This window comes from Clarias gariepinus, chromosome 15 (genome assembly GCF_024256425.1).
Source record: "Clarias gariepinus isolate MV-2021 ecotype Netherlands chromosome 15, CGAR_prim_01v2, whole genome shotgun sequence".
Lineage (NCBI taxonomy): Eukaryota > Metazoa > Chordata > Actinopteri > Siluriformes > Clariidae > Clarias > Clarias gariepinus.
The window spans coordinates 28,942,390-28,955,370 of NC_071114.1; the positions used below are offsets into that span (position 1 = coordinate 28,942,390).

Below are 12,981 nucleotides of genomic sequence, written 5' to 3' on the forward strand. Positions count from 1 at the left end.
GTAAGAAGGGAAGCGCATGAAACGATGCACTCATCATGCATAGTGTCCACTGTACAAGCCTCTGGAGGCGGGGTTATGATCTGGGGTTGCTTCAGTTGTCGAGGTCTAGACTCAACAAAAAATGAAGTCAGCTGACGACCTGAATGTACTGATTGACCAGGTTATCACATCTATGGAGCTGTTCCTCTCTGATGGCACGACCATATTCAAGGACTCGGAGAGTGAAAGAGTGGTTCTGGGAGCAGGAGGAATCGTTTTCACACCACCCATGCACCTGTACATCACTCTCACTCTTCCTACTCAAAAAAAGTTTTGTATCGTGTCCCAGACTCGCAGCAGACATGTCTTCGCTTTGTTCTACAAAATCTACAATAAATCATGAGACAGTGTGGAACATTATCTGAATTAGGACAGTTCTGAGAAAAGAGACAGAGACCTTGTCCTTGAGTTGCAGCTGTTCGTCCCTCAGCGTCTCCAACTCCTCCGTCTGACTGCCGTCCTGTTAGAGATACAGAGGAAGAGTGTTGGGGGGGAATAAGAGACAAACAAACCTGTACTTAGTGTTTCTGTAGTGATGATAATCATGCCTGAAGGCATGGGTGATGTTTTCTGAGATGTCTGGCTAATTGCTTTGGAATACACTTAAAGGAAAATAATCAACTTTGGGCTGGTAGTTCTCATCCCGATCCGTCCCACCAGCCCACCACTGATTATTTTCCTGTGACCGAATGCTCCAGTATGTGTTATTCCTAACAAAGTCGATCCTGGGAGCTGACACTCTGCATAAGTGTCTAGCCGATACCCCTGAATGAACTCAAATCAATCCATGTTTGCCCTCCATGATAAACTGGGTTCATTGTGCAAGTGTGGGTAAGAAGCACGAATCTATGAAAAGGCACGAAATAAAAGATTCCCATTTCAAATCGAGACTTTATGTACTGTATAAATTTTCTTTTCAATTGTCATTTCTGATGACGTCTGGCTAACGCTGCGACTAAATAACGGCCGTGCCGATAAAAAGCCCTGGCGAATGGAATTGAACTGAATTGCGTACAGATGAGAGGGAGCTAGCGAGCGGGCGGGTGAGCGAGCCGAGGTCCTGTTAGAATCTCATTATGTGCATGAGTGCGGGTCAGGGTGACTGAACGCTTTCATTCAAAGTCACCACAAAGTGCACGGCGGTGCTTCTGACCTCGCTTTCCCTCACGTGCACGACTTTCTCGGTTTTAGTCTGGACGTGGTGTGGCAGGAGCTTTCCTTTGTGAGTGCCAGGGGTGCAGGATATCATTTTTGAAAACCTAGGATTTGGTATATACTGTAAATATGGTGACCGTTCGAGTCAAAGCGGGACTTTTGATGTCTGTACAGAAAAACATAACAGTTACGAGAGTAAAAACGGCCTGTATTTCTCTATATAATCTCCTGATGCACTTATCCCAGTCTTTCACTAGTGCTTGGACACCATCAAGGTTTTCTCAGTACTCCGGAGCCATGATCGGACCGCCTGCTTCATTTATGAAAGGCCTCCTTCATTTGCCAGAAATTTAATCAGAAATCCAGATTTGATTCAAACAACCTCCTGCTTGTATGATGCATTGTGATTACACAATTTGCAACACTTTTTATTAAAGCAATTAATCTAGTCAGAGGAAGAGACGTTTGTGGAGAGACACAGGATCAGGTGTGATATAGGACCTCTGGACATGCACATAGGGTAACGGCGTGGCTCAATAGCTAAACAGTGGCACTGAGGGTTTAGGAGTGCTGGGCTTGAACTTTTAAACTTCTGATCAGTCCTTAATCAATTATGTCATGTTGCTCTTGTTTGTTACAGTGGACCCTGAGATTGTTAACTTGGTCTGCGAGCATTTTGCAAAAAAAACAAAAAAACAAAAAAAGAAATTCAGCTGAACAGTCACAGCCACAATTCTTTTCAAAAGGTAAAGTCCAGGCTAATTTGTTTTGTTTTTTTACTTCATATTTTGTATTAATTATTTTTATTTAAATATTTGTGGCTAAGTTTCTATTATTTCTTATGGGATAAATTTGCTTATGATAAATGAGTGCTTTGATATACAAGCACACTTGCAGAACAAATAAAGCCCGCAATCCAAGGTCCAACTGTACTTTGATAGTTTTATTAATTTAATTGATGGTGTCAGTTTAGTTTGTCTTAGCTAGTCAGCTAATTGGGTGTCTTAATTAGCTAATTGGTTTACATTTAGGTATTTGGCAGACGCCCAATATACAACTTACATTTTTATCTCAATTTATATCTGAGCAGTTGAGGGTTAAAGGTCCAACAGTGGCAAGTTGGTGGTCGTGGGACTTGAACCTGGGACCTGTTTTGTTTCACTGTGTACTGAACTGTATATGGTTAAATGACAATAAAAGCCTACTTGACTTGTCTTGTCTTTTGTCTTTAGCAACCCTAGAAAAGGCACTACAGTTCCTGCTAAGCCTCTGGTTTCTTTCTCAGCTGGAGAAATCCCAAGGCTTTCATTCTCCTCATACACACCTTACATACAAAACTCCCCTTAGAGCATTCCTTCACGGACGCGGCCGCATCGACACCGTACACCGGCACGAAGGCTGAAATAACGGACGTGGATCGAAACCTGGTTTATGATTGAATCAAACACTGTAAGATCCACACCCTGGTGGTCACCACATGGGGCTGAGATAAACTCAGGCCTGTGTGCTTTCAAGCTTTTTTCTCTGAACTGTGGAAAATCCTGTGGAAAGCTCTGCACTGCATGTGTGTGTGTAGCTTTATAAGGATGTCCTTGACGCTGCTGACCTCCCTGTCTCTCTCCAGCAGGGCCAGCATCCTGTCAACCTCTCGCTGGAGCTCATCAATCTGGACTTCTTTCAGACGCTCTTCTTCTGCCTGCACACACACACACACACACACACACAGAGGTGAGGCACACAGGGAGTGAATGCTGGTGCTGTTAAGTGTCAAGCGGATGTCTTTGCATAATACATATCGCACCTTTGAAACGATCCATTAGCGAGTGGCGATGTGAGAAGTGCTAAATGAGCTCGCGCGACTCGACGGAAAAAGACATGATATCCTCTTGTGTGTGTCTCCGTGTCTTTCGTTCCGATTGGGCGTCAGAGGAGCCCACCCGTTCAGGCCCGGGAGGCCTGGTATGAAATCACACTCGGGCTCCATCTCTCGCCCCGCTGCTCGGCTCCCCCACCCCTCCCCACTCCGTGACACTGCTCTGCTCAGACATCATCTGATTTATAATTTTAATACGTCTAATTTCCGTCCACGGCTTTTCCGAAACGCCGTTTTCCAATTTGCGTCGAAGAGCGTGAGCGTTTTTCTTAATGTGGCTTATGACAAGCGTGGGCGGATGTGCGATTTACACGGAAGGTCCCGCAGGCAGGGGCGTGGCCTCTTCTGTGTTTGTCCTCATCAACAAACCGTGCTGTGTTTTTATTCCACTGGAGGGTGGGGGGAGGGGGGTTAGGTTAGATGGGGTAAAACTGTCTGCAGGAAATTGCAGGCCTGTACCCTGTGTGTAATCTCATAATTACGTTTCTCATAATAAGAATTATGACGGTTGTAATGATAATGTATTAAAATATGCATTACTATTAAAAAGCAAGGAACGGAACGCGGGGAGCGGCTTCGGATCCCGTACATGAATATTTATGATAATTAAACCGAGGTGTGTGCTCCTCAATATCTTACCCACTAACAGGGGCTGTAAAGCGAGAAGTGGAGTAATAGGTGCGAGCTGCTTTTACCCTCAGGGTGGCGTTGTGCAGCTCCTCTCTGATTCGCCTCAGCTCTCTCTGGCACGCGCTGTCTCGGACCTGCAGCTCGGCGTGGGCCTTCTGGAGACTCCGCAGCTCCACGGTGCGCTCCTGCAGCTACACACACACACACAAGACACACAAGAGCGATTTTAACACACGCAGTGCAAGTGTTCAACAAACAAACAAACAAAATAGAGATGATGTATAAATGGAAATACATTAAGTAAGACAGGATTTAAAGAAAGACAGTTTGGATCTGCAGTTCTCCGATCCACGGATTTAAACCAACGCTAAAAGTTTAAACTTCAGTGTTGAACAAACTAACTTATTAAAAAAAAGTAAGAAGATAACTAATAACATATTATTGAAATAGCAACCAATCTTGAAACAAACTTTATACTGAAGAAAATTCAAAACATGAAAAGATATTATGACAAGATTCGGAAAGAACTAAAAAAAAAAAATAAACAAACTTAAAACGTCCATATTTTTGAGAAACTAAACAACGTAAAAGATTTTAATCTAAAAATAATCATATAAATTCAACATATTGAGTCAAAATACAGTAGATGATTGATGCCAAAATTATAAGATTAAATATTGGGATAATAGGGATGAGAAATTAAAAAACGAAATATTTGACTTTCGAAATTATAGTAGAAATTTGAGATAATGAGTCAAAATACAATTATTGAAAAAAGGCAAAATAATAAGGAATGTTTAAACTGAGAAAAGTCAAAACATTTGGGTATTAGGTAAAGATTTTTTTAATAAAAAGTAAAAAAAAATATTGGCATGTGTCAAACTTTCGAGATAAACATTTTTGAAAAGAAAGTTAAAATACTGAAATAAAAGTCTAGAGATTAAGATAAAAAGTTAAAATATTGGGATATTTAGTCAAAATATTGGAATAATGTCACAACAATGAGATAATGAGAAAATTAAAGACAAAAAAAACCCCTGAGATAATCAATCAAAATATTAATATATATTAAGTGGAAATGTTGCAGTTTAAATGTTATAGTATAATTATAGTAAGTATTTAAAATAAAAAAATTGTGCATTTTTTTTTTTTTACTAAACCTGCTATAAATTTTAATACACTGTAAAATTCAAAAAAAGAAACTTATGTGACAGTGTGATACGCTGGGCGATAACTGAAGCCCCTGCAGCGTGTCTGGCACCCGCGCTCAAGGGCGCCACCTGTCGTGGTTTTTGCAGGACTGTCACCTTTATACCTTATGTTTCCCAGAGCATAAGCACTGCCCTGTTTTAATATGTACGAGTTTATATAGGTTTTTTTTTAATACATCTATACGGCATAACGCTCACAAAGTGCGTACCCGTTTATATAAAACGCATCTTCTGCCTTCTTCGCTTTGGACGTGCTGACGGCGGCAGATCTACATAAACTCCCAGTTCTTAAAAATGATTCTGTCTCTAGTAGACGGCAAAGTCTTTACTCAATCCGTACCTCTAAAAGTTAGCATGTAGCCACCGGCCCTATCCGAAGCCGGATGCTAAAAAGACCTTAAATGCACCGATCCCTCACTCATCTTCACCTGCACCTGACCTCCATCAAGCGTTGCTCTCAACACCATTAACGCCACCTCCTGTCCCGTCATGCCGCCGGAAAAAAAAAAATAAAAAAAAATAAAGGAAAAAAAAACAAACAGGAACAAGTTGTCAGAAAAGAAATTTCAATTCATCCAGTCCCCTTATACACGAGCGCAGGGAGCTCGGTGAAGAGCGAGCGGATGGGGATCAATAGTGTTTAGAAAGCGGAGCAGATTTTCTAAGCGCCAGATCAATAGCAAAGAGAGAGGAGAAAAATACCCCGGCTTTTCTTTGGGTGTTGTAGTAAATACGAACAAATCAGTGGCCTTAGGCTAAATGGATTGACCAGCTGTTTCCGACTCCTGCGCTGTAAATAAAGATCTATCGGGAAGCTCTGACGGAGACCTAGAGGTGTGGAGAGGGAGCGCCGCTGCGCCACAAGCGCCTCGAACACACACGCACTCACATCGACGTGAGCGAGGAACGACGGGGTACGGAGTGGGCACAGTGCGGTGTGTGCGATGCGCAAAAATAAAAATAACATATATATAAATCATACACCCTGCTTACTTTGCAGCATTTGATCGCAAGTACAAAAAAAAAAAAAAGATTATCGGGTGTCCTGCTGTTTTATTTTAACTATCAAGTTCTTTTTTTGGGGGCCATTCTGTCCATGAAAACAACTGAGAAATAAAAAAGGAGAAAAAAAAGCAGCTTATTTCAAATAATGAATTAATTTCATTGTTAGTTTAACAACAACGTTTAATATCGATATTTCCTTTAAGTGTGTGTGAGCTGATGTTTTGTGTCTTGTTAAAGCTCTAAACTTAAACGAGACACACTTCCTGTAATATTCAGACTGTATATGTATGGAACAGGATTTCATTTCTCACACACATATTATTCTAAAAAAAAAAAAACACTTTTGCGCCCGTCGTCTTACGGCTTTTGCCAGAAGTGAAGATGTGTCCTTGGGCAAACGAGAGAAACTTCACTACTTTTTGCACACCAGCGGGAACGAAAGAGCCGAACCTGATCACTTCAGCAACTTTGCTCTAATTACTGGCGGCTCTGCGAGCTCCGGGCGAGCGCGCCGGAGCTGAGCGAGCGTGATATATGGAGGCGCTCGAAGGCCGCAGCCTAAACAAAAACACCTCGGCCAGGCCAAAACAATAAAGCGCGGCGCTGACTTCGCTCCGAATGAAAACATTCATCAATATAAGGGCAGAGAAATATGGAAATAAAAGTGTGGGCTCCGTATTGGCCGCTCGGATCGTCTCGTCTCGGCGCCGGGAGCCTGAGCCCGTGTTTGCTGAAGTGACAGGGCTTGAGGAAGTGTCTAGCTCTGGCTAATATTCAGTCCATCTCAGGAGCTCATCTGTTAGAAGTCTTCACACACACACACACACACACACACACAGAAAAAGTGATTGATATTCAACCCCATTCTGCCAGTCAGAAAGGATGCCAGTGATGTGAAAAAGCCCTGCTGTGTGACTGGACTAACAGACTGTGTTTGTCTAACACTCTGAGTGCACACACATGTCCAGCTGTGCCCAAACACACACACACACACACACATTAGCCTGGACTGCAGCCATCGAAACGGTCAGTCGCATGTCAATGTCCTCACCGATAAATTACCTTAAATACACCATCTTTCTCTCTTACACACACACACACACACGATTCACAAACTGCACAACGTTTTTACAATTTTTCAAAAAATGTCCCAAGAACGCTGTTTCACTCAACGCGGCCTCGTCCTGACAGATTCCTGACCCTTAGCGTGACTTTTGTGGGGAAAAAACCCCCCATAATTTTTCATTAATTACATCATACATTTTTATATAAACACAAACATGCAAATAAATAAATAAAATAAATAAATACCTTATTCTTATTTTTCTGTCTTGGAGTAGACAGGAAAAAAAAGCTTTATTTATCCCAGTAGGGCATTTCAAGGAACACATAGTAAAAAAAAAAAAAAAAAAAAGGTCATTAGTGCAAATACCAAATAAAATCACAAATAAATACAACTGTTGGAATGATGATAAATGGAATTAGTCTGTTAGTGCAAAAAGCTTCAATGAACATCTGTATAAAACCTGTACAAGTGATCATCTGTATCTAATATCTATAAATAAACAAACTGTGTATAAGCTGTTAAAAGAACGAAGTAGAGGTAGATTAATAGATAGATAATAGATAATAGATAAATCAGATTAGGGTGAGAGCTATGGAGAACCCACAGCGTCTACACTCCTCCCTCAGTCATGTTCGAGCTTCATTGGTACTGGAGACTCCTTCCACACACCTTAAGTGTATGTTTCATTACAGTAAACTTCACCGTAATAACAGTTACTCATTTTAAGCTGCAGTTATGGAAACCCGTCCCCTCCCCCCCGACTATAGAGCACCGTAAACAGAGCTGTAAGTAAACATTATGGTCATGTGAGGAATGAAACGGAAGGACACGCACTGCTATAGCTTCCCCGCTACAATCCTTCTGCTTCCATAAACAACCTATAAACAGCAGTCCACCGGTATGCGCAAACTGACATTAAATATTTACACCACTTCCAGTTAATTCGAGCTTTTTCCCCAAGCTCTTTCCTATTTCTTGCTCCGTAACAGGCTTGGTTTTTAAATATTAAAGCTGTTCATCTCTGCAAATGAACGCTTGGTATCCTACCCTCTCTCTCCCTCCCTTTCTCTCTCTCTCTCTCTCTTTCTGTCCTCTCTCCGCCACCTTATGAGATCGCATTTCCCCAGACAGGAGAGTGAAGAGCGGCTGCCGTTATTAACCCCGTCTGGAAGGGCTTCCGGGCGTCTTCGACATCGAGGTCGGCGTTAAAGTTTTCTCCTCTTCTGACACGTCAAAGCACAACTGAGGTGGACCGATGATGGCCATGACTGCCCCCCCCCCCCCTTTTTTTTCTTCCTGTCCGCTCCTGGGCTGTGTTTGATGCCAGGTGTCAGAAAGCGCTCATCTCGCTGCCTATCCTCAAAAAGAAAAAGAACAAAACAAAACAAAAAAAAACCTGCGACCTGTCTTTAGTGAAACCCATCCCATGTTTTATGCATGAAGGGGAATTTTTGGCTTCGGAGAAACTCCCAGAGCACAACTGCTACTCGTTACTCTGTAAGATTTAATTCCAGGGTTGGAGGTTAATTAATTCCCTGTGATTAAAAACGTAGAAAGAGAGTGAGACTTTCTGAGACTTCGCCCGACAGGTGAGACAAAACATGTACGTCATTGGAAAGACTGTTGACAGTTTGGTGGACAGGTCCGTCACCGACTTCATCGTCAGGTGAACTTGATTGCAGTGTGTGTATATCTGTGTGTGTGTGTGTGTTCCCAGACCTGGCCTCCATGCTCTAATGGGTAACTCTGGGCACTTGAGCAGGCTCCAGCCCCGGGCTATTCTATAAGTGGTCTTTACTTTTACTGGGAGAGCTCAGGTGGCCCCTGGGGGGGGGGGGGGGACGAGATGAGTGGTGGATGGAGGGAGTAGAGGGAGGAGGAGGAGGAGCCCTGCACTCTCTTTTTCTACGCAACCCTCTGAATAATATATCCATACATCATCAAGGCCGTGTCAGAGGGTGATTCACGGCGCAGGACTTGCCCAAACCACCGCGGTATTAGCTTTAATAATGCAGGCCCGGGTTAGGCGCTTACTCTTTCCTGACAAATATGGGCAAATCAATTAATTCCCACTGACATTCTCCCCCAAAGCATGTAATATAAATTCCATGTGGCTCTGGCTTTTGTGCATTTTTTTCCCCCTCTCTTTCTCTCCAAAACAGAGGGCAAATATCAGAGTCAAATCCTCAGGTTTCAGCCTCTAATTTCTGACGAGGAGAGGGTGTTTGTTCACTGAGAAATGGAGATGGACAAATAAGTGTCACTAAGATGATCTCAGTCTTATGACTCACAGTGTCTTCATGTTCGAATTCTTATAAATATCGTTGTTCGAACCCTTTCTTTTGCATACAGTATGTCTCCTGTTACAAGAACGTCTCCTGGATCACGGTAAGATCATCCTGAAACCTACAAAGTCCTGTTCCTTTTTTTTTTTTTGGCCCAGTCAACACTTGTTTGTGCACCCAAGCATCTTGATGTCTTCCACCTTCTGCTCCCACAACGCCTTCATCCTGAGACCTGGATCCTGAAGGTTTTAAAAATTACTCCAGTGGGGTTAAAACAGAGGCCACTGTGGGCATACACGTTTCACCTTCTTTCCTCTTCTTCTTTTTGAAATCCACTGGAGTCCATCCTGAGGCTTACAAGGATTTGCTTAGCTTTAAAAATATACCATGGCATCCAGAGGACCTCACAAAAATTAGCTTCCATTTGGATCCTACTTTTGTCCTCCTAAGGTCTACACCTTCTACAAATTTCTGCTTCTTAGAAAAACATCTGCCATTTTCTGAAGCCTGCTCGTAAAGTTCTGCTCTCATTCTAATCTAATTCTCTGGATTGGACTGAATTCAGCGTACAATCTACGTCCTCGTTCTTTTCACCTTGCTCTATTCTCTTAATTATTTTCACTTTTGTCTCCATCGTTATTGCTTGACGCTTTTTTTTTTTTACAATTGCTCCCGAACATCCTGGGATGTACCCCGGACATGTGATCCAACTTCCTCATCCGAGCATGCGTAAACCCATGTTAGTATTTTCGAAAGTTTGTTACTCAAACGTTCAGATGTAGGGGACCTACTGTACTACGTTCCTCTATCCCAAAAGTTTGATCATACGTCGTGTCTAAAAATGTATCGAAAAACAAAATGCAAGCCTTTTTTTCCAAAGTACTCGGAAGCTGAGCTGCACGCTGTTCCAGCACTGACAATCGCTTGCAGTAGGTCTGCTACCACATTTATTTTAGGACAGGAGGGCAGGAAAAAAAACTCAATGTGTTTGGTTGCACCCTATCCTTCGAGAACGAAGAAAATACTGAAAATTTCACAGATTAATCCAGGAGGACAAAAAGGGTGAAGCTGGTTGGTTGGTTCTTGTCACATGACCTGCATGTCACATATCTTGCAGTATTCTGACATTTAAAAAAAAAAAAAAAAAAAAAAGGAAGTGTGTATGGACATGAACGGCTCCGTACAGGTAGATATATAGATAGAGTACTTTATTAATCCAAAGGGGAGATTTTATATTACTTTAATATAAACTTTATTTATACTAGAGTCTGGACAGAGGAGTATGGCCCTCTTCTGCCTCCACTGTTCAACACTAAAGTTGCAGCAACAATTATTTCTAATATAGTTATACAGGACACTACTTAACTTGATTTATGTAATTATTAAAATCCACATAATTCGGCGCTCCCCGAAGCCCATTTACACCAGTGATGCTGCAGACAACAAGCTTGTACACAGGCAGATTTATAGTTTGCACACACCAGCTAGAAACAATATAAATAATAATATCTCTGCTATATTCCAATAGGGTCTGTAGTACTGGAACATCTACTGCAGAGTGTGGAAAATACGAGAGGTGTTCGAGTCAAACCGGGACTTGTGATGAAATTTCTGGTGAATAAAGTGTAAAACAGTTTGGCGTTTGCAGAAGACTTCAAGCAGGGAAGCACGATGATGGAGCTCTGAGCCGCAGTAACACATCTGAACGCTGCAAAAGTTTTTAAAAGGAGTACATGCCCCGTACGTCTGTGAAAATTCCACAGCAGTTGTTCTTGTGAACATTCAGGCGACTGATCCTTGAAAATCTGCGCATGACTTGTGGAAGAGGCGCATCTGTCTGTGTGAACTGTACACACAATCATTCACCAACACCACTTGCACATTACAGGAATTCGGCTGGGATTTATTGCTACATCTTCAGTACGGTCCTGACCTCGCTCCAAGACATTTCCACATGTTTGGGCAAGCACGGAAGGAGTTCCTGGGAGGCCGGCGTTCAGACATGAAGCAGGGAGTACTGAGAACTGCATTAATAAAACGCTGGGATAAGTTCATTATTCTGCACAATCACAAGTCCTGGTTTGATTTGAACACCCCGTGTGTTTACAGTATGTACTGAATCCTGGTTTCTCAGGAATGTTTCTCCAGCATTAGGATTTTATTATTTTTTTTAGCAGTTTCTTTTGATTGTGTGCGCTTTGAGTTGCGCTCGTGTCTGAAGATTCTTCACAGCTATCTGCAAAAGGAATTTTACACACGTCCTCGTTTCTCTGTGTGTTCTGTACGTTGTGAATCTATAGTCGAAGCAATCAACCCCCTGAAGCGCAGCACCAAGGACGAAAGGATGCTTAAGATTCAGAGAAGCAATTCTGTCCTACTCTTAAACAGACTGCAAAAGAGACAGAGAGAGAGAAAGAGAGAGAGAGAGAGAGAGAGAGAGAGAGAGTGACCCAATTAAAACAATGTGGAGCGGTTTGTGTTGTGAAGACGACGGTAGCGGCGCTAATGACGGGACTGCAGAAACTCCGGAACGTTCCCTAACGGGCTCCTCTCGCACCGTTCCTCTCTAATGAAACGTGTCCCTCCGTCGCCATCGCCTCGACCTGTCTTTTGTGTGTCGATGTGCGGTTCATAAATATTGTCTTATCATTATCGTCATCATTTTTTCCCCTGATATGGCAGAAAAAAAGAGAACGGGAAAAAAAAATCTGAGGCAATTACCAAAGTGACAGGTGAAACGAGAGCGCTGTGCGGCGTGAAATGAACGGTTGCCAGGGAAACCAGGGGCGAGAAACAGCTTGCCGTGTTGGTCATGAGACACCGACGCCCCCCGAGCACACAAATCACCTGCGCATACACACAAAGCAGGGCTTGAAGAGACTTGAGTGTATAGACATGGTTAAGTGCACTGGCTATTTGTGTCCAAAGGTCAACTGGCTGTATGTGTATGTGTGTGTGTGTGTATTTTGAGTGAGTAAGAGAGAGAGAGAGAGAGAGAAAGAGAGAGAGGAGATATATTCCACCATCAAGTAAGATTTATAGCCAACAGGAATAATCTGCATCTTAAACACCCGCAGCCATTAATCCAGGCCGAACGCTGTAAATCTGCAGTGGAATTGAGAGATGCACACACACACACACACACACACACACACACACACACACACTGCATGCATGCACAACCACACTCTCACACTTTGCAGGTTCAGCTGCTAATGAGTTCACCGCCAGGTCTACAGCATGATGTTTAATATTCCCATTAGGGCTGGGATTCATTACTGCTCGGAAAAAACCTAAATAAAAAAGTTCCTTCCTGAAGTTAATGAGCTCCTGTTACAGCGATGCTAATTTTAAGGCAGAGCAGATGAATCTGGGATGTGATCTCCATCCAGCATGGAGAGATGTCTTAATGCTAGTGAAGGCAACGCTCGAGACTTGACATGGTGTTGGAACATGTGTATAACCGATGTGTGTACATCGATCAGTCACAACATTATGGCAACTCGCCTTGAGTACTTCCACTTTGTGTCACCAAGTGACAGTGATGCACTGTGTGTTCCGACTCTTTTCTATCAGAACCAGCAGATTTGCGTCCTTGGAGCACTTTTGGTATGTTCTGACCACTGCAGACCAGGAACAAGCCACAAGAGCTGCAGTTTTGGAGTTGTTCTGACCCAGTCGCTTAGTCGACCAACCAAAAGTGCTTCAAGGAAGGAA

At 42.7% G+C, this 12,981-nt stretch overlaps 1 protein-coding gene across 1 annotated transcript in view; it reads right to left on the minus strand.

Annotated features, from left to right (window-relative positions):
- Window positions 1-12,981, minus strand: part of LOC128542983 (trichohyalin) — a 186,307-nt gene that overhangs the window by 44,143 nt on the left and 129,183 nt on the right. The window contains exons 12-14 of the mRNA XM_053513234.1: window positions 3,763-3,888; window positions 2,801-2,890; window positions 437-499 (exon numbers count right to left, since the gene is read on the minus strand). Of these exons, the coding sequence (XP_053369209.1) occupies window positions 437-499; window positions 2,801-2,890; window positions 3,763-3,888 (279 nt within the window). The remainder of the gene's footprint in view (window positions 1-436; window positions 500-2,800; window positions 2,891-3,762; window positions 3,889-12,981) is intronic.